Raw genomic sequence first — 21749 nt, 5'->3', positions numbered from 1 at the left:
GAGTCAAGGCGCTGTTGAAGGGGTGTCCTGCTCATGCAGGGCCACCCACATACTTATAACCAAGCACCCGACCTTCAGCATTGAAAGTCCTGCCTTAGGGGTGACATATATGTTTTAAGTGTAATGACCTCAGTTATAAGAAAGCGTATATCTTTTGTAAGTGGTGCTAGCAGCAGCTTACACAGGCTGCAACGGTAGGCCTGTAGTCACAGTTTGATTGGTCTCTCATGGGTGGCATAATGAATACTGTAGACCATGGGAGACCCATAGGGGTATACCAGACTTGTAGGGGTATACCAGAAGCCAATTGTGGCGGTACAGAAGTACTCGCCATGTCAAATTTAGGGAGGAAGCACAGAGACTGGGGTCCTGATTAGTAGGATCCCAGTCAGACTACTCACAAAAACATAGCGACACCAGCAAAATGTGGGGCTAAGCAGATCCTACTTTCCAACAAGACAGTGCCTAACTGCACAGAACTGGGGCTTGAAATTCCGAATCAGAAGAGATTTAGAGGACTGCCTAATCAATTGGTAACTCAGACCTAGCATCAGAGCCCAAGCACTAGTAGCAGCAAAACGTCTATATATCTTCCTTTTTTTCATCTGCTAAGACTTTAAGCCTTCATGAGTGTTTGTTGGGGTATGTTGTTTAACAGAAGGGGTTTATCGTTTCAGGCTGCGGTAAGAGAACACATAAATACTTTACACTGCTCAGTATCCTGTGACTGATCAATTCTTCGTTACCTGTATTGGGCTTATCACAGCTTCCCCTTTCATTTGAGTCTGGGCTATTCTTTAAATGTTGCTTGGCACTTCTTGTCTTCCTGAATACTGTATTTGATTCACTAGTTGAATATCCTAAATAAGTATGAAAAAACATGTAGTATCTCTTTCAGATAGAAATATTTACATTTGCAAATTTCATTTAAAAAAAATATATATTATATTGATCAAAAGCAGAGGTAGTAATTATCAAAGCAATCACAGTTACACTCTTGACACAGAGCACGTTCATTACAGCAGTAAATTGCAATCACAGTTACAGGATGACATTAGGTCTGGTCATTTTCATGTCTGCTGAGGGGGAAGTACACAATTCGCCTCTATAAGCATTCCATCTTCCCCATTTCTTATCCCAAACTCCAGGGCACCCTCTGACCTTATAAACCGTTTTCTCGGACAGCATACACACATCCATAGCGGCCACCCATCTAATCAGGAGCGGTTTAGAAGGTGAGCCCCATTGCATGGCTATCTCACGCTTCAGTAAGAGGAAGCCCAGAGCCGTCCATTGCTGTTCTATTGCAGTTAGGTCTGTGGGGTCCGACACATTGAGATTTGGGGGCAAATTTCATTTATTTAACCCTCTGGCTGCTTCCGCTTTTTTGCGGCAGTGCGACCGTTTTAAAAAAACGGCGCCATTGGCCGACGGCAGCACCAGCGAGGTAGTGCTGCCGTCGGCCAATGGCTGACGCCAACAGCCAACGGGTTAACATACCTATGTAGTAAACACCAAACATACAAGAACAGAGCAACTAATAAATTATCTCTCCTGGCACCCAAAAAAGTCATAGCAATCTATGTACACAAAGTTTATAATTGTTAAACATGGCAGAACACAACTGAGATGCACTGTGTATAGGGAAGAATAAGAGCTGGGACCTGATATACAAGAAACAATCAATATCTAATGTAACAGCCCACTGCAAATGTTTCAAATGTCACTATCAGTGTTCAGGACATCACTGCTTCAAAAATACAATCTGATTCCCTCCATAGGTCTCACAGTGAGTAATATTTGTATGTTTTTAAATTGTAGATATACCGCAAGAGAGTAATATTTACAATTGAACACTGATAGTGACATTTGAAACATTTGTCCATATATTTAAATATTATAGCAGCCTAACTGTGTTGATAATATCATGAGTGTTTTTCTTTTCCACTCTTCGCTGTGTATAATTGTACAAATAATGTCTCATGTCCACGTGTTGTGTGTAATAATTATGTTTTTAAAAATTGTATATATACTACAAGAGAGTAATATTTAAAGTCTTGATAAAGATGGTCATATTCAAGAACATACCATTGAAACGTGTTGACGCACCAGCCTCATAATCCATGCAGTGGGCGTTTACATTAGATATTGATTGTTTCTTGTATATCAGGTCCCAGCCCCGATGCCATTGTAACACGTATATGTTTTTTTAATGACAAAGCATAGTGCCTTTTAAGAAAGGACTGCACCTCGAAAGAAGTACCTCAGTGGTTGCTGCAGACTGCTGAGGTAGGCTAGGCCTAAAGTTTGAAGAGAGGGTATGCTGTTAATCAGTCTATGGAGCCACGTAAGCACCCAAGAAAAGTTATCCTCAAGAATTCCACCTCTTTGTTTTCTCTCATTGACTACAGACTTGATCTAGGTTGAGGAAAAGTTGAATAGCTGAAGCTATGATAATCCATAGGAACAACACACATGCACAAGTCTAGCATCAGTGTATTTGTGGCATAATACCCCATTTTGCTCATATGTCGGCTAATGAATTTTGCCTTTCACACTAACCTTGGAAGGTGTTCAAATCGTGATTCAACTTTAGATCCTCAATGTCCATGTCACCCAACTCTTCATATTCCTTATGTTTCAGTGAAAATACAGAGTTGGCAATCATAGGACCTGTTGCAGAAGAAAAAAAGACACTTATAATCCACTGACAGTTCCCTGTAAAATGTTCAAACACAACAGAGGTGTAATCAGGGAGAGAAAAGAGAACATTCATTGTGCACTGGACAGAAACCCTAACATGAGAATTTAAGATATACTCCCCCCACACTTAGCAGTAATGGTCAAACATTGCCTCGCCCTGTGCCCGAGTGACTGTAACTTTGCATAAGAAAGGTTGAGATTGCACACCGTAATTCATCATCATCTTTATTTTGTTTATAAAAAAAAATAAAACGGCACAAAGCATCATAGACATAAAAACATAAGAGTATAAACATTCCAGTTTGATAAACAGGATTAAAAAAATATGTTCCCAGGGAACAAGAAACTTGACAGGGCCTTTCGAGAAAAACCCAATTATCTAGCAGCTGTTCTTAAGCAAAAGCTAAAAGTAACTTAAAATCACTTAAAAGGATCCATGAACCCAATTAGACTAAAGGTACATGGTGCATTAGGGTAGTTACAAGGTAATTCACGTGCCCACAGAACAGTGATTTCATCACAGGGGTTTCTGATAATTTGTGTCTTGGTTTTATGATCATTAGAGGCCCTAGATCAATGGTTCTTAGCCTTCTGATATCGGTGGAACTCCAATAAATCATTACTGGAATCCAGGGCCCCCAACTGAGTCATTATCAGAAGTTGGGGACCTCCATCCTAAGCAATTTCTAAGAATTGAGTCCCAAAACAATACACACAAATGCATAAACAAGTATATACCAAACAACTGCTCAAATAGTTTGTTTAATTCACAATCAAATATAGCAAAAGTTTTCAAATCTTCTATTTTGCATCCTTAGTGTATATAATTAACTGCAATTTATGAATGTTAATAATATTTAATTTTGTAAAGCAGTTGAATACCCCCTTGAGAAGGATTGACAAACCCCAAGTGGTTCTCAGACAACAGGTTAAGAACCAGTGCCCTAGAGAATGAAAACCCCAATCAGTTGCCAGGGTATCTTTAGTCTCTAAAAGAGCATGCAACAAGAAGCTGATCGGGACCCAACTCAGTCGTAATCCATGGGACTTTCCTGGATACTCAGGTCCATTAGCTCTAGGGATGCATCATTCTTTTAGGGATATCCGAACTTCAAGTGTGTGTGTGGGGCGTGTGCGAGACTGCATCGTTTTCCCCCAATATATACATATCTAGATCTGTAGGTCTACAACACACTTTACCCTTAATTTTACAGGGTTCACATTACTACAGACAAGCAGTTCAACGCTGCTCGTTTTATTTAAATAAAAAATACGAAAGGACTAGTTGGCTATAATGAAATTCAAACCTGCCACAAGTGGTTGCTCGGAGATTACTATAGCATGAACATTCACTCCCTGAGCTGTCTTATCAGTGGAGCTTCCGGTCAAGTTCATCCACTGGTGAGACTGCTTAATGTGTATTGTAGGGGAATACATGTCGTCAAAAAGTCTAAGTTACAGATTTACCTTTTACTTGAAGATGGTTGTTTTCATTGTAAATGTAACTTTTGGAAAAGAGTAAAGTTTGTTTGTACGGACTAAGCTAATACTGTAGCCTGCACCCTTCCTAAACAGTATCCGACTGGTTTAGTTTACCTAATGCGCACATTTGTGGGCTTAACATGCATTTCAGGCTTAATGTGCTTTCTCTAGGATGAGTATGCAAAGAAACATTCCTGTAACCGAACACCTATTGTGACAATGTGGAACTAGATTTTAAGTGTGGGAACATATTCTTGCACTCAGGCTTAATTTACATTGTCCGGGCACCACTGAGTTCTGAGTGATATCACAGTCCCCTCGATCTTCGCTCTTGTGGTCGATTTGATGTCACTCAGAACCCCTTGATGAAAAACATTCCCATAACTCAGTTACCCATCTATAATTTTATGTTATGCATGACTTGATTGGAAGCCTTTCGCACGAGTGTAATATTCTAAACCTTATTATTATTTACTTCTGTGATATTGAAACAGTGGGAAATAAACGCTGTTTCCCACTGTTTCTACTTCATTCATGAATTCCAGGATGCTATGACAGGACAACCTCTTGCACAGAGCACAGCATTATGAAGGGAAAAGAGAGAAGAGAAGGCACAGAGAGTGGTTGAGAGGGTGACAGGAGGCTAAATTTATCTTAATTTTTTTGCAGGCAGGATTAATTTTCTGGACGGCTATCCAACTATTCCTCTGCCTGTGAATAGATGTTGAAAGCAGGGGCAGATGATTAGTGATGGAGCAAGGTTTCGGGTGAAAGAGACTTGCTTGGATGCAATCCTCTCAAATAACGTGTAATACTGTAACCAACATGTTTGCAAATACTAATATTGCATTACATTACACAAAAGGGGAAGCTTGCATATGTGTATTACTAACCGTTAACTTGAGTGTCTTAAAATGAATGCCGAAAATGCAGGAATTTTCAGCGCATGAGTCTACGTAGTATGACGTCCTTTCCTTATAGGGAAACTTTGCAGCTGCGCAGTATCTATTAAAATGGCCGCTTGAAACGCGCACGTTAATGCACATGTTATGCTTAAACTAAACCTTGTATGTTTTATTAAATTGCTAACGTGAAAAGATTAAATAAATTAATGAGATTAGAGTAGGAATAAGTGGTATACAGTGCATTAATTTATTTCCGTATTCTAACATGTCTTTCTTTGACTTTATTATTAGTTCGTAATTGGGCCTGGAGGGTGACTGAAATCCTTATCCCACCTGACTAGAGGTCACATGCGCATCCCAACCCGTTCAGAACTATGATGAATCAGATGAAACTCAGCCATGGTTGCTTCAGCAAGAAGTGCTTGGGAATATCGCCTCTCGACCCGAAGAGGGGAAGAAAGAAGTCAAAATTTGTATACATTGTACTAATCCCAATGTGAAATGCGGGTGGGAATAAAGCTTGGGAAAGTAAAATTAAGGAGCGGGAATATTGAACAATGAACTAAAGAAAAAGCATTACATTAGTATGGTGTGATGACCTCTCCCCATCTCCTTGTCCAATCAGAAGTACGGATTTTCACGAATATTGAAACATTGGGGGGTGGTGCATACACCTAATATAGTATAACAAAGGTAGGTTTAGTCAGAACACACACAGATCTGACGCAGACTGTCAGACCCATCACCGACGCAGATGACAGCGGAGGCCACAGAGGTCAGAGACGCTGTTCAAGCACTCTGATAGAAGATGAGAGAGAGAGACAGAAGAGACTGAGACATTGCTGAAGAAGAATCCGATCACCCAGAAGGGGAACGCGGAAGAAATTCATGTAAGGAAGGGGAAGAATCGAAGAGAGAAGTGCCAAAGAGGGGTGCGACGCTGGCGTTGCATCTAGAAGAGGTCACCTATCCTGTCTTGAACCTGTCCTAATCTGTTGGCTCCTGACTACTTGGGAGTCCCCTTTCCAGCTCCTTGGCCAGGGGTTGGTCCTCACACCATTTTAGGTAAATATAATTCTGTATAGTATGTCCTTGTACTGCTCTCTGTTTCCACCCTTTCCAGGCACTATCATCATGAAATTTTAACCGAGACTTATTTGTCCTAATATTGATTCTTTTCCTCGAGAAATTGGTGTATGACATGTATTGGTATTTGACTCACAAAATTATTGATTAGATAAAACTTTCAAAACTCTCTCGAGTATGTGGTCATTTAAAACAGGGTTAATGTCATTTCTACACATTCTACCAACTACCTGATCTATTGACCAGAAGAAATGAAACCTAAGGTGATAGGGTTGGTAAGAACTGGTAAAGGTAAAATTCATTACACAGGAACAACAAAATGTGATTCCAGCGGTAATTACCGGCTTATGTGTGAATGTTTTGGGCCCAGGTGAGTATGGTAACCTATGAGTAACCCAAGCTGGTAAACCCCGCTATATCATTAGGAGGGTGAGGAGGAATTACATAACATTAAATTGTAGATGGGCAAAAAGTGACTAACGGGGATGTTTTCACCCTCAGAGTTAAGACTGACATCATACACAGTCAAGCTTCTCTCTTGTTGTGTATTTGAAATCACTTGGAACCCTTCCATGAAAAACATTACTTTTATTCATTGCTACCGTCCGTAATTCTATATGTAATCAAAATGTGGATTTCTATTTTGATCTACACGAGTAGTCTCGGGACACTGCAAAGTGGAGGTCTATGGGTGGAAGAGAAAATCAATGATAACAATAAAGTAACCCTTTATGAATGTCAGGAGTCGAAGAAAGTGCACAGACAGGTCAGTTTTCAGTTTCTTGATATCGCTATGGTTGTGTTCTACGTGTATTCAAAATACTGACGCTGGCAAAAGCTTCTGCTGTTGATATCATGCACCCTGAAACCTGTTGTTAGCAAGTTGATAATATGTAAGAAAATGTTTTAAAAAAAGTTTCACCCAGAGAAAGCAGAGCCTGGTGGATGTCCTTCATGACATTCCTGTAAAGTTCCTTCTGCCAGTGGTGTAGAAGCTTCCACTCCTCTTCCGAGAAACAGGAAACAACGTCAATGAAGGTAACTGGTCCCTGGAACAACATGTTCAATAACAGATTAGGCAGCTCTTAAATGTAAAATACACTACATAATGAGGGTGCATTTGAGTCACACACGTCCTCCATTCCATCCAGTGTGGTGTTGCAATGATGCCATTTTAAGCGGTGCTGCTGATGACAGGCGGGGGGTGTTTCTAGTGATTTGCACGCATGGCTTTGCAGATGCAGACAGACTTACCAGACGAGGGAACATGGATGGAGCACAGGTAGATCTAGAGTGCACCCAGACCACCCATGTATCCATCGCAGCCTCCTGGACACAGCAGCGTTGCTCTTTACCTGCCACTTGGCACTAATCGCTTCAAACACACAGTGCCCGAGTGTGTGTGCGTGTGGGGGGGGGGGGGGAGGGGAGATAGGGAGGGGGCTACACTGATCATAAACACTGTCCCCCCTCTCCCCCCCCCGGTGCAAGTGGCCCCAGGGAGCCCCAGGCTGCACTCACCGGCTCTGGCTGGCACACAGTTCCAGCTCGGGCTCACCGCAAGACTCCTCAGCAAACTCCCTGGCCACCTTCCTCTCTGTTAACGATCTCATCCGACACTGCACAGAATCAACACACTCTAAGGGCTCAATCCTGGACCTTGTTATTTCTAAAGCAGGCATGCTTTCCATCACTACCCCTATTCACGTAGACTAGTCTGACCACCTCCTCATCCCATTCTCTTTTCAACTTTCACACGCTAAAACACTTGGCCAACCCAAGAGGGCTATCTCCTTGTTCAATGATGTTAAAAATATTGATGTCGGTCCCCTTTGTGAATCAGCTTTGTTATCACTTCCAAGGCTAGACCCGAACCTAGATGTTGACGATCTCACCTCCCAATGCCTCACAGTTCTTACATATGAAATTAACAACGTCGCTCCACTCAAAAGCAAAAGGTTAAGGCCCACCCCCTCAGCACCTTGGTTCAACAAATCTCTCTATGAAGAAAGGAAGCAGCTAAGATTCCTGGAGAAACAATGGAGGCAAGTGCCCTCCACCGATAACTTGTCCACGCTTCGCTCCGCAAGATCCAAGTACCACAAACACATCTTCCTTGGGAAAGCGGCGCACTTCAAAACCCTCCTTGACTCAGCCAAAAATAGACCCAAAAAACTATTTGATGTCATCAAGAGTCCTGACTGCTTTCCCCCTTCCTCCAAGCTGGAGGATTCTGCAAAGAGAGCAGCGGATTTCGCTATATTCTTCGACGAAAAAGTTAAATCACTGGTGGATCAGGTCGCTCATCGTACCCCTCCAGAGGAGTGCCAATCCTTAGCCATTTGGCAAAACTTTTATCCCATATCTGAAGATGCCCTTCTCAAGTATATCCGCGAAACAAAGCCCTCCAACCATCATCTGGACCCCATCCCCAGTGCCATTGCCATTTATACCCTTTCCCTCTCCTACTGGATCACTCTGGTCAACCTCTCCCTCTATCAAAGCTCCCTTCCTGTCTCCTTCAAAACTGGGCAGGTCACCCCGCTTCTTAAAAAACCAACTGCTGATGCGTCTGACCTCAACAACTTCCGCCCCATCACTAACCTACCCTTTCTTGCGAAGATTACAGAAAGATGTGTAGCGAAACAACTCTCTCGTCATATCAAGGACAATGATCTTCTTGACAATTGCCAGTCTGGCTTCATTCAAAACTGCAGCACTGAAACAGCCCTACTGCAAGTGGTTGATGACGCGCTGAGGATCCTCGACTCGAGTGGTCCTGTCTTCTAATTCTCCTTGACCTTTCTGCAGCCTTTGACACTGTCAATCACAACACCCTTCTCAACATTCTCAAACAGAGAATGGGCATGAATGGGCACTGTGCTTAAATGGTTTGCCTCCTTCCTCTCTGATAGATCACAAATGATCAAAATAGCGAACAGCCTTTCATCTCCTGTGGCGGTAGGTCAAGGTGTTCCTCAGGGCTCTATACTTGCACCCACATTGTTCAACCTCTATTTACAACCACTAGGAAATCTCCACTATCATCTCTATGCTGACGACACTCAAATCTACCTCAAGGTTGCCTCCACTCACGATCTCTCTATCCTAAGTTCTACTCTCGACTCCAGTCATAACTGGATGTTTACTCATCAACTGATTCTGAATCCCTCCAAAACCGAGTTCCTCCTCTTCTCCTCTTCAATCTCTCCTCCCTCGGTGCAATCATGGATGGATCAGTTGAATCTACTGAACACTAAACCCATCATTGCCGACAGTGCAAAATCCCTCGGTGTCATTCTCGACAAAAAACTCAACCTAACCCCCCACATCAATTCCATTGCAAAGTCTGCTCGATACCATCTGCGCCTTCTTTGGGGGATCTGTCGCTTCTTCCCGGAGCAGGACCTTATAACCCTGGTGCAATCGCTGGTCCTCTCCAGACTTGACTACTGCAATTCTCTTCTTACTGGCCTGCCCAAATCCCACCTGTCCCCCCTTAAATCTGTTCTCCATTCAGCAGCTTGTTTCATTTATGGAGCCAAAAGAAGCGACCACATCACGCTGATGTTATCCACCCTCCGCTGGCTTCCCATCGAGGCTAGAGCTATCTACAAGACTGCTTGTATCACCCACAAAGCCTTGCACTCATCCTCTCCTCGCTACCTGGCGAATAAACTGAAACTCTCTGGAGGCTCTAGACCATCACGTAATGCAGAAAATCTTCTGCTTGAACCTCCCACTTTCAAGAAGGAAAGAACGATGGCACAATCCTTTTCAGGCAACGCGGTGAGAATCTGGAACTCCCTTCCGCCGCAGCTACGGACCACCACCTCCTCCCAGGCCTTCAAAACTAACCTCAAAGTTCTCCTCCTTCAAAGACACTTCCAAATGTAATCCATGCCCTCTCTATTATCTGAAGGAAGCCCTTCCATTATAGAAAAGTCTACTGTACATGACTATGGAAGTGTCTTCCCAGTGTGTTCTTGTGGTTTGAGAGTCTGCCATTTTTTGCAGTATTATCCCTCCTGTGTTTGGGACTCATGTGTAACATGCACCCGTCACTTTCTCTTGTAACACGCTGTTTTCTACCTCTTACATTTGTTTATTTTCGATACCTGCACAATTGCCACCACTGCCACGTAACGTTTGTTTTTGTGCTTGAGTGCCCTCCATATATTGCAGTATTATACCTCTATGTTTACTTTGGCAAGAGGCGACCACTGCGCCTCTACCGGCCTGGTCGCCCCCACGCTCTTCCTGCCTCCCGCTCCTGTACCTACCTGCTCCTGTGCCTGCCGCCGCCGCCGCCTGCTCCCTCCTCCCTCCTCCAGCGCCCCAGCCACCGCAGGGCCGCCCGCACCCGTTTTTCCCGCCGCTGCCAGCTAGCGGCCCCGCCCCCCCGCCAGCCGATTGGCTAACCCGCTCCCGCCTCCCCGCAGACCCTCCCTACCGGCTCCCTTCTTATGACGCCCCCAGAGCGACCGCGCGCAGCGGGAGCACCGAATGAGCGCCGAAGGTGCGCCAAAGGTAAGCCCGTCTGCGCCCGTCCGCGCCTGGCCAGCGCCCAGCGACAGGACCCCTGGCCCCCGCAGCCACCAGCACACCCGCCGGACCTACGCCGCCACCGACCTCTACGCACTCAACGCCGGCAGACTCCCGGGCTGCTACCGAGCCACCCCGAGACGCACCCACGGACCCTTCTGCTGCAACGCCTGCAAGTTCGCTTGCATCCGGACCTGCACCACTCCAGCAGTGCCCAAGACCTCGACGAACATCAGCAACAGCCACCTGAAATGCATCCTGCTCAACACCCGCTCGGTCCACAGACACGCCGTCGAGCTCTGGAACCTGCTCGACACCACAGCCCCAGACGTCGCCTTCCTCACGGAAACCTGGATGAACGCCTCCTCAGCGCCCGACATCGCCATCGCCATCCCGGACGGCTACAAGATCATCCGGAGGGACCGCGTCAACCAGACCGGAGGAGGCATTGCCATCATCCACAGGAACTCAATCCGCATCACGACCAACACCGACGACACCCTCGCACCCGCCGAGCACCTGCACTTCCAGATCCACATCAACCCCAGGACCACCCTCAGAGGCACCCTCATATACAGACCCCCGGGACCACGCACACAATTCATCGAGGACATCGCCGACTTCGTCAGCCCGCATGCCCTCCCCTCCGCTGACTACATCCTCCTCGGGGACCTCAACTTCCACCTGGAGAACAACAACGACCGCAACACCACCACCCTGCTGGACAACCTCGCCAACCTCGGACTCAAGCAACTGGTGAACACCCCCACCCACTACGCCGGACACACTCTCGACCCCGTCTTCTCCTCCAGCAAGGACATCGCCTTCAGCCACGCCACCGGACTCCACTGGACGGACCACAGCTGCGTCCACTTCAGCTTCAATAGGACAACGATCCACCACCTCCAGCAACAGGTTGCACGCAGAAGCTGGAACAAGATCACAGCCGATGAACTCGCAACTTCCCTGAGCAGGAACCCACCCACCAGCGCAGCGAACCCCAGCCAAGCGGCCACCAACCTCACGATGTGGATCAGCGACTGCGCAGACGACCTCGCCCCTCTGAGGACCCCGCCTAACAGACCCGGCAGCAAGAAAGCCCCATGGTTCACCGACGAACTCAAGAACTCGAAGAAGAACTGCAGAGCCCTTGAGAAAGCCTGGCGCAGAGACCCAACATCGGACAACATGACTACCCTCAAGCTCGCCACCCGAAAACACCACCAACTGATCCACACCACCAAGAAAACTGCATTCAAGGAACGACTGTACAACAACGCACACAACAGCAAGGAACTCTTCAACATCGTCAAAGAGCTCTCCAACCCCAACGCCGGAAACAACGACATCACCCCTTCGCAAGACCTCTGCAACTCCCTCGCCTCCTACTTCCACGACAAGATCACGGACATACACAACAGCTTCAGCACTCAACCGACGCACGCCACGACCGAACCACCGCCCCCCACCACCACCCTCCGCGCCTGGACCCCGATCAGCACCGAAGACACCATCCGCACGATGAACACCATCCACTCCGGATCTCCGACAGACCCCTGCCCTCACCACGTCTTCAACAAGGCCGACGCGGTCATCGCACCCCACCTGCGGGACATCATCAACACCTCCTTCGACACCGCTACCTTCCCGGAGAGCTGGAAGCACGCCGAACTCAGCCCCCTACTAAAGAAGCCATCAGCCGACCCCTCCGACCTCAAGAACTACCGACCCATCTCGCTGCTCCCGTTCCCCGCAAAAGTCATCGAGAAGACCGTCAACAAGCAGCTGGCCGCCTTCCTCGAGATGAACGGATCCCTCGACCTCTCGCAGTCTGGCTTCAGGACCAACCACAGCACCGAGACCGCCCTGATCGCAGCCACCGATGACATCCGAGCCCTGCTCGACAACGGAGAAACAGCGGCCCTCATCCTCCTAGACCTCTCCGCGGCCTTCGACACCGTCTGCCACCGTACCCTAGTACAGCGCCTCAGCAACGTCGGTATCAGGGAGAAGGCGCTGCAGTGGACCATCTCCTTCCTCGCCGGAAGGACACAGAGAGTCCGCCTCCCACCGTTCAGATCAGAAGCCACCGAAGTCATCTGCGGCGTTCCTCAAGGCTCCTCGCTCAGCCAACCCTCTTCAACGTCTACATGAGTCCCCTCGCAGCCATCGCACAACAGCACAACCTCAACATCATCTCCTAAGCCGACGACACCCAGCTGATCCTCTCCCTCACCAATGACCCCGCCACCGCCAGAGCCAACCTACACGAAGGGATGAAGGAGGTAGCCGAATGGATGAAGAACAGCCGCCTGAAACTGAATTCGGACAAGACGGAAGTCCTCATCCTGGGATCCTCACCCTCCGCCTGGGACGACTCCTGGTGGCCCCCCGCCCTGGGCAGCGCACCCAAACCAACAGACCACGCACGCAACCTGGGCTTCATCCTGGACTCATCCCTCTCCATGACCAGACAAGTCAACGCCGTCTCCTCGTCGTGCTTCAACATCTTACGCATGCTACGCAAGATCTTCCGGTGGATCCCCACCGAGACCAGGAAGACGGTCACCCAGGCCCTCGTCACCAGCCGACTGGACTACGGCAACGCCCTCTACGCCGGAACCACCGCCAAACTCCAGAAGAGACTCCAGCGGATCCAGAACGCCTCAACAAGGCTCATCCTGGACATCCCCCGTCGCAACCACATCTCCGGACACCTGCGAGACCTGCACTGGCTCCCGGTCAACAAGAGAATCACCTTCTGTCTCCTCACCCACGCACACAAAGCCCTGCACAACCAAGGACCAGGATACCTCAACAGCCGCCTCAATTACTACGCTCCCAAACGCCAGCTCCGATCGACCGGCCACGCCCTCGCCGCCGTCCCCCGCATCCGAAGAGTCACCACAGGGGGAAGGTCCTTCTCCTACCTCGCCGCCAAGACCTGGAACTCCCTCCCGACCCACCTCCGCCTGACCCAGGACCACCTCGCCTTCAGGAAGCAGCTCAAGACCTGGCTGTTGGAGCAGTAGCGGACCCCCCCTCCCCAAGCGCCTTGAGACCCTCCGGGTGAGTAGCGCGCTATACAAATGCTTTGATTGATTGATTGATTGTACGCTTTTGTAACCGCACATGTCACTTTTTCCTCCTGTAATGCACCGTTTGCTACCTCTTGTATTTTGTTGGCTCACGATGGTCATTGATTCATTTAATGTAACGTTTGCTTTTGTTTTTGCTCACTTGTAATGTTCTCATGTATCAGTTCTGTTCCAATTGTGAAGCGCCCCGACGCCTTCGGGTAAAGTCCGCGCAAGAGAAAAACACACAAATAAAAAAAATAAACAGTGCCCGAGTGTGAGGGGAGGGGCTACACTGATCATAAACACTGCCCTCCCCCGCCCCCCGTGCATGTGGCCCCAGGGAGCCCCCGCCTGCCACAGACTGCACTCACGGCTCTAACACACAGTGCCCGAGTGTGTGTGTGTGTGTATGTGTGGGGGGTTGATAGGCAGGGGGGCTACACTGATCATAAACACTGACCCCCAGGTGCCTGTGGCCCCAGGGAGCCCCCGCCTGCCACAGACTGCACTCACGGCTCTAACACACAGTGCCCGAGAGTGTGTGTGTGTGTGTGTGTGTGTGTGGGGGGTTGATAGGCAGGGGGGCTACACTGATCATAAACACTGACCCCCAGGTGCCTGTGGCCCCAGGGAGCCCCCGCCTGCCACAGACTGCACTCACGGCTCTAACACACAGTGCCCGAGTGTGTGTGTGTGTATGTGTGGGGGGTTGATAGGCAGGGGGCCTACACTGATCATAAACACTGACCCCCAGGTGCCTGTGGCCCCAGGGAGCCCCCGCCTGCCACAGACTGCACTCACGGCTCTAACACACAGTGCCCGAGTGTGTGTGTGTGTGTATGTGTGGGGGGTTGATAGGCAGGGGGGCTACACTGATCATAAACACTGACCCCCAGGTGCCTGTGGCCCCAGGGAGCCCCCGCCTGCCACAGAATGCACTCACGGCTCTAACACACAGTGCCCGAGTGTGTGTGTGTGTGTATGTGTGGGGGGTTGATAGGCAGGGGGGCTACACTGATCATAAACACTGACCCCCAGGTGCCTGTGGCCCCAGGGAGCCCCCGCCTGCCACAGACTGCACTCACGGCTCTAACACACAGTGCCCGAGAGTGTGTGTGTGTGTGTGTGTGGGGGGGGTTGATAGGCAGGGGGGCTACACTGATCATAAACACTGACCCCCAGGTGCCTGTGGCCCCAGGGAGCCCCCGCCTGCCACAGACTGCACTCACGGCTCTAACACACAGTGCCCGAGTGTGTGTGTGTGTGTATGTGTGGGGGGTTGATAGGCAGGGGGGCTACACTGATCATAAACACTGACCCCCAGGTGCCTGTGGCCCCAGGGAGCCCCCGCCTGCCACAGAATGCACTCACGGCTCTAACACACAGTGCCCGAGTGTGTGTGTGTGTGTATGTGTGGGGGGTTGATAGGCAGGGGGGCTACACTGATCATAAACACTGACCCCCAGGTGCCTGTGGCCCCAGGGAGCCCCCGCCTGCCACAGACTGCACTCACGGCTCTAACACACAGTGCCCGAGAGTGTGTGTGTGTGTGTGGGGGGTTGATAGGCAGGGGGGCTACACTGATCATAAACACTGACCCCCAGGTGCCTGTGGCCCCAGGGAGCCCCCGCCTGCCACAGACTGCACTCACGGCTCTAACACACAGTGCCCGAGTGTGTGTGGGTGTGTGTGTGGTGGGGGGATAGGCAGGGGGCCTACACTGATCATAAACACTGACCCCCAGGTGCCTGTGGCCCCAGGGAGCCCCCGCCTGCCACAGACTGCACTCACGGCTCTAACACACAGTGCCCGAGTGTGTGTGTGTGTGTATGTGTGGGGGGTTGATAGGCAGGGGGGCTACACTGATCATAAACACTGACCCCCAGGTGCCTGTGGCCCCAGGGAGCCCCCGCCTGCCACAGAATGCACTCACGGCTCTAACACACAGTGCCCGAGTGTGTGTGTGTGTGTGTGTGGGGGGTTGATAGGCAGGGGGGCTACACTGATCATAAACACTGACCCCCAGGTGCCTGTGGCCCCAGGGAGCCCCCGCCTGCCACAGAATGCACTCACGGCTCTAACACACAGTGCCCGAGTGTGTGTGTGTGTGTGTGTGGGGGGTTGATAGGCAGGGGGGCTACACTGATCATAAACACTGACCCCCAGGTGCCTGTGGCCCCAGGGAGCCCCCGCCTGCCACAGAATGCACTCACGGCTCTAACACACAGTGCCCGAGTGTGTGTGTGTGTGTATGTGTGGGGGGTTGATAGGCAGGGGGGCTACACTGATCATAAACACTGACCCCCAGGTGCCTGTGGCCCCAGGGAGCCCCCGCCTGCCACAGACTGCACTCACGGCTCTAACACACAGTGCCCGAGAGTGTGTGTGTGTGTGTGTGTGGGGGGGGTTGATAGGCAGGGGGGCTACACTGATCATAAACACTGACCCCCAGGTGCCTGTGGCCCCAGGGAGCCCCCGCCTGCCACAGACTGCACTCACGGCTCTAACACACAGTGCCCGAGTGTGTGTGTGTGTGTATGTGTGGGGGGTTGATAGGCAGGGGGGCTACACTGATCATAAACACTGACCCCCAGGTGCCTGTGGCCCCAGGGAGCCCCCGCCTGCCACAGAATGCACTCACGGCTCTAACACACAGTGCCCGAGTGTGTGTGTGTGTGTATGTGTGGGGGGTTGATAGGCAGGGGGGCTACACTGATCATAAACACTGACCCCCAGGTGCCTGTGGCCCCAGGGAGCCCCCGCCTGCCACAGACTGCACTCACGGCTCTAACACACAGTGCCCGAGAGTGTGTGTGTGTGTGTGGGGGGTTGATAGGCAGGGGGGCTACACTGATCATAAACACTGACCCCCAGGTGCCTGTGGCCCCAGGGAGCCCCCGCCTGCCACAGACTGCACTCACGGCTCTAACACACAGTGCCCGAGTGTGTGTGGGTGTGTGTGTGGTGGGGGGATAGGCAGGGGGCCTACACTGATCATAAACACTGACCCCCAGGTGCCTGTGGCCCCAGGGAGCCCCCGCCTGCCACAGACTGCACTCACGGCTCTAACACACAGTGCCCGAGTGTGTGTGTGTGTGTATGTGTGGGGGGTTGATAGGCAGGGGGGCTACACTGATCATAAACACTGACCCCCAGGTGCCTGTGGCCCCAGGGAGCCCCCGCCTGCCACAGAATGCACTCACGGCTCTAACACACAGTGCCCGAGTGTGTGTGTGTGTGTGTGTGGGGGGTTGATAGGCAGGGGGGCTACACTGATCATAAACACTGACCCCCAGGTGCCTGTGGCCCCAGGGAGCCCCCGCCTGCCACAGACTGCACTCACGGCTCTAACACACAGTGCCCGAGTGTGTGTGGGTGTGTGTGTGGTGGGGGGATAGGCAGGGGGCCTACACTGATCATAAACACTGACCCCCAGGTGCCTGTGGCCCCAGGGAGCCCCCGCCTGCCACAGACTGCACTCACGGCTCTAACACACAGTGCCCGAGTGTGTGTGTGTGTGTGTGTGTGGGGGGTTGATAGGCAGGGGGGCTACACTGATCATAAACACTGACCCCCAGGTGCCTGTGGCCCCAGGGAGCCCCCGCCTGCCACAGAATGCACTCACGGCTCTAACACACAGTGCCCGAGTGTGTGTGTGTGTGTGGGGGGTTGATAGGCAGGGGGGCTACACTGATCATAAACACTGACCCCCAGGTGCCTGTGGCCCCAGGGAGCCCCCGCCTGCCACAGACTGCACTCACGGCTCTAACACACAGTGCCCGAGTGTGTGTGGGTGTGTGTGTGGTGGGGGGATAGGCAGGGGGCCTACACTGATCATAAACACTGACCCCCAGGTGCCTGTGGCCCCAGGGAGCCCCCGCCTGCCACAGACTGCACTCACGGCTCTAACACACAGTGCCCGAGTGTGTGTATGTGTGGGGGGTTGATAGGCAGGGGGCTACACTGATCATAAACACTGACCCCCAGGTGCCTGTGGCCCCAGGGAGCCCCCGCCTGCCACAGAATGCACTCACGGCTCTAACACACAGTGCCCGAGAGTGTGTGTGTGTGTGTGGGGGGTTGATAGGCAGGGGGCTACACTGATCATAAACACTGACCCCCAGGTGCCTGTGGCCCCAGGGAGCCCCCGCCTGCCACAGACTGCACTCACGGCTCTAACACACAGTGCCCGAGTGTGTGTGGGTGTGTGTGTGGTGGGGGGATAGGCAGGGGGCCTACACTGATCATAAACACTGACCCCCAGGTGCCTGTGGCCCCAGGGAGCCCCCGCCTGCCACAGACTGCACTCACGGCTCTAACACACAGTGCCCGAGTGTGTGTATGTGTGGGGGGTTGATAGGCAGGGGGCTACACTGATCATAAACACTGACCCCCAGGTGCCTGTGGCCCCAGGGAGCCCCCGCCTGCCACAGACTGCACTCACGGCTCTAACACACAGTGCCCGAGTGTGTGTGGGTGTGTGTGTGGTGGGGGGATAGGCAGGGGGCCTACACTGATCATAAACACTGACCCCCAGGTGCCTGTGGCCCCAGGGAGCCCCCGCCTGCCACAGACTGCACTCACGGCTCTAACACACAGTGCCCGAGTGTGTGTGTGTGTGTGTGTGTGGGGGGTTGATAGGCAGGGGGGCTACACTGATCATAAACACTGACCCCCAGGTGCCTGTGGCCCCAGGGAGCCCCCGCCTGCCACAGAATGCACTCACGGCTCTAACACACAGTGCCCGAGTGTGTGTGTGTGTGTGTGTGTGGGGGGGTTGATAGGCAGGGGGCTACACTGATCATAAACACTGACCCCCAGGTGCCTGTGGCCCCAGGGAGCCCCCGCCTGCCACAGACTGCACTCACGGCTCTAACACACAGTGCCCGAGTGTGTGTGTGTGTGTATGTGTGGGGGGTTGATAGGCAGGGGGGCTACACTGATCATAAACACTGACCCCCAGGTGCCTGTGGCCCCAGGGAGCCCCCGCCTGCCACAGAATGCACTCACGGCTCTAACACACAGTGCCCGAGAGTGTGTGTGTGTGTGTGGGGGGTTGATAGGCAGGGGGGCTACACTGATCATAAACACTGACCCCCAGGTGCCTGTGGCCCCAGGGAGCCCCCGCCTGCCACAGAATGCACTCACGGCTCTAACACACAGTGCCCGAGTGTGTGTGTGTGTGTATATGTGGGGGGTTGATAGGCAGGGGGGCTACACTGATCATAAACACTGACCCCCAGGTGCCTGTGGCCCCAGGGAGCCCCCGCCTGCCTCAGAATGCACTCACGGCTCTAACACACAGTGCCCGAGTGTGTGTGTGTGTGTGTGGGGGGTTGATAGGCAGGGGGGCTACACTGATCATAAACACTGACCCCCAGGTGCCTGTGGCCCCAGGGAGCCCCCGCCTGCCACAGAATGCACTCACGGCTCTAACACACAGTGCCCGAGTGTGTGTGTGTGTGTATATGTGGGGGGTTGATAGGCAGGGGGGCTACACTGATCATAAACACTGACCCCCAGGTGCCTGTGGCCCCAGGGAGCCCCCGCCTGCCTCAGACTGCACTCACGGCTCTAACACACAGTGCCCGAGAGTGTGGGTGTGTGTGTGTGTGGGGGGGTTGATAGGCAGGGGGGCTACACTGATCATAAACACTGACCCCCAGGTGCCTGTGGCCCCAGGGAGCCCCCGCCTGCACTCACCGGCTCTGGCACACCCGGGGGCGCCGCATTCCTGTGCTTCATTGTAACTCTGCAGAGGAAGGCTTCTTCCACAGAGGGAGGGTGGGCCTCGGGTGACCCCTGGACTCCGGTGGGTGGGCCTCGGGTGACGTGGAGGGGCCCCTGGACTCACAGGCGCCCTTCGAACCAGCAGCACGGCCTGGGGGGCTGGGGACGCGCTCAGGTCGCTCCCTCGCTGCTGCCGCGGATATCAACGGTAAACAGGACACGGGTCGGGAGCTCCGGGTGCGCTGCTCTGCCCTGGAAACCCGTTGTACACCAGGGTCTCACGGCGCATGCGCAGAGGGGGCTACGTCTCCGTCCTACACTCCTGCGCACGTGTGTCTCAGGCGCATGCGCACAGGCATCGCGTCCACGGCCTACGTGGCTGCGCACGCGTCTCTCTCAGGCGCATGTCAGGAGCACGCGCAGAGGAACTATCCGCACACGTCTCTCTAGAGCATGCGGAGAGACACGGCCTCGACGTGGTACACTACTGCGCACGTTTCTTTCAAGCGCATGCGAAAACGCACAGGGCAGTGTCTCACCTGCGCGCGCGTCCGTAAAGCGCATGCGTCGAAAGCACAAGCTTCTACGTGTTGCACCTTTACGCATGCGCCCTAAAGACGCAGCCGGACTGAATTGTGTTACACTTCTGCACATGCGTGTTACAGCCATATACGCGGAGCCACGGCCTCTCTACACATTTATATTAAATAATATATATATCTATATCTAAATCTATATCTAAATCTATATATATATATATATATATACACATATATACATGCATATATATATTGTAGATATATATTGTAAATATATAAATAAAATATATATTGAAAATATATTTATATTAATATTTATATTGCAGAGAAGGAAGCAGCTCAACAGACTATAATGTTGACAGTTTTCCTATGGCCTATAATTGATGCCACGACACTCCTTTAAGTCAATTGCAGGTTTATTATTAAACCGCTGCACTTTTAACTGCAATACATTGGGAGCGCCGGAACGGGCTCTCTACACTCAATGAATTCTATGTCAGGAAGCGGAGGCGAGGATTTTGCTAGTCCTTTCTCCATTTTATTGGACAGCACGTTTAAAGATTAAAAGAAAAAACATAACATGAACTACCCAAACCAACATGGCTGCGGTAGTCATGGAAACATATAGCCAATCCCAGTCCACACAACAACATATAGGGATCCCACGTCGGTAGTCCTTCCTCTTTCTTCATTGCTGCCGCGTCAAGATAAGTCCTGTTTATTCCTTATTCTTGTGGCGTGGCAGTATCTCAAATATTGTGACAGCGCTTATTTATTCGCTTTTGAGAGACTTGCCTTTGTTTATAGGCTTTAATTTAACCGTTGTTCTGACGCTGTAGGCTTTCAGCCCGAGCGTCTTAGTTGCGCGCGTGCGCAGGTCTGAGGTGTCGGCTTCGACGCCGACCGGCTTTTCTCCACAGCGCTCTCCGCGCTTGTGGCGGTCACGCGCTGAGGCACAGCGCTTCAATATTTTAATCATTGCCTCTCTTCCCCACACTGACGCCGTTAGTTACGGCAAGTTTAAAATTTGTGACAATTTTTTTTTTACCACAGAAAATATTGTTCTTCTTTTTCTGTCGAATCCTGTGGGTACCTGTGTTGGGGAAAAACCCCTATTATCTAGTTTGGGGTGTATTACTGGTGTATGGGTGCCCATCCCTCTGCAGAAATGCAAACTCGTCACGACCATGACTATTTGGCTGAAAATTCTGACCAGCCTAATCAGCCCCTATTGCGCCCTCCTGCAGAGGTGGACAGACTCCTGTCTACGGCAATTGCCCAGGCGCTGGCCCCTCTGCAGGACAGCGTCAATAAGCTGTCTGCTCATGTATTTAAAGGTACTAACTTTTTCAGCGACAGCGGGGCTGGGCCCAGTGGTGTGACTTCCCAGCCACCACGCACAGCCAGAAAGCGTAGCGCGGGGCACCAGGAAGGCTTCAGCAAACTTGCAGAAGTTTTCCATAAGAGTGCGTGCACGCTGAGAAGCGCACCCTACCGGGGGGGGGACTCGCCCGGAAATATTGGTGATGAGATCACCCAAGACCTAGACCCGGAGGAAGGGTTTCCCCTAGAGGGAGAAGATGACGAGGAGGGTTTCCATGATGATGACGAGGATGAGTCCTCTGAAGACATGTCAGATGTTGGTAGGTCTTGGCGCCCTAAATCCAATATCTCTGAGT

The 21749-nt window shown here is 51.3% G+C and overlaps 1 protein-coding gene across 3 annotated transcripts in view; it reads right to left on the bottom strand.

Annotated features, from left to right (window-relative positions):
• Positions 1-19849, bottom strand: part of LOC144770909 (uncharacterized) — a 169691-nt gene extending 149842 nt beyond the window's left edge. For all 3 annotated transcript variants that reach the window (XM_078655708.1, XM_078655707.1, XM_078655706.1), the window contains exons 1-4: positions 19505-19849; positions 7099-7225; positions 2563-2673; positions 747-860 (exon numbers count right to left, since the gene is read on the bottom strand). In XM_078655708.1, coding sequence (XP_078511834.1) covers positions 747-860; positions 2563-2673; positions 7099-7225; positions 19505-19546 — 394 coding nt within the window. In that variant the 5' untranslated portion in view covers positions 19547-19849. The remainder of the gene's footprint in view (positions 1-746; positions 861-2562; positions 2674-7098; positions 7226-19504) is intronic.
• Positions 19850-21749: the final 1900 nt, after the last annotated feature.

This window comes from Lissotriton helveticus, chromosome 7, assembly GCF_964261635.1.
Source record: "Lissotriton helveticus chromosome 7, aLisHel1.1, whole genome shotgun sequence".
NCBI lineage: Eukaryota > Metazoa > Chordata > Amphibia > Caudata > Salamandridae > Lissotriton > Lissotriton helveticus.
This window is presented reverse-complemented; position numbering and strand designations above follow the sequence as displayed.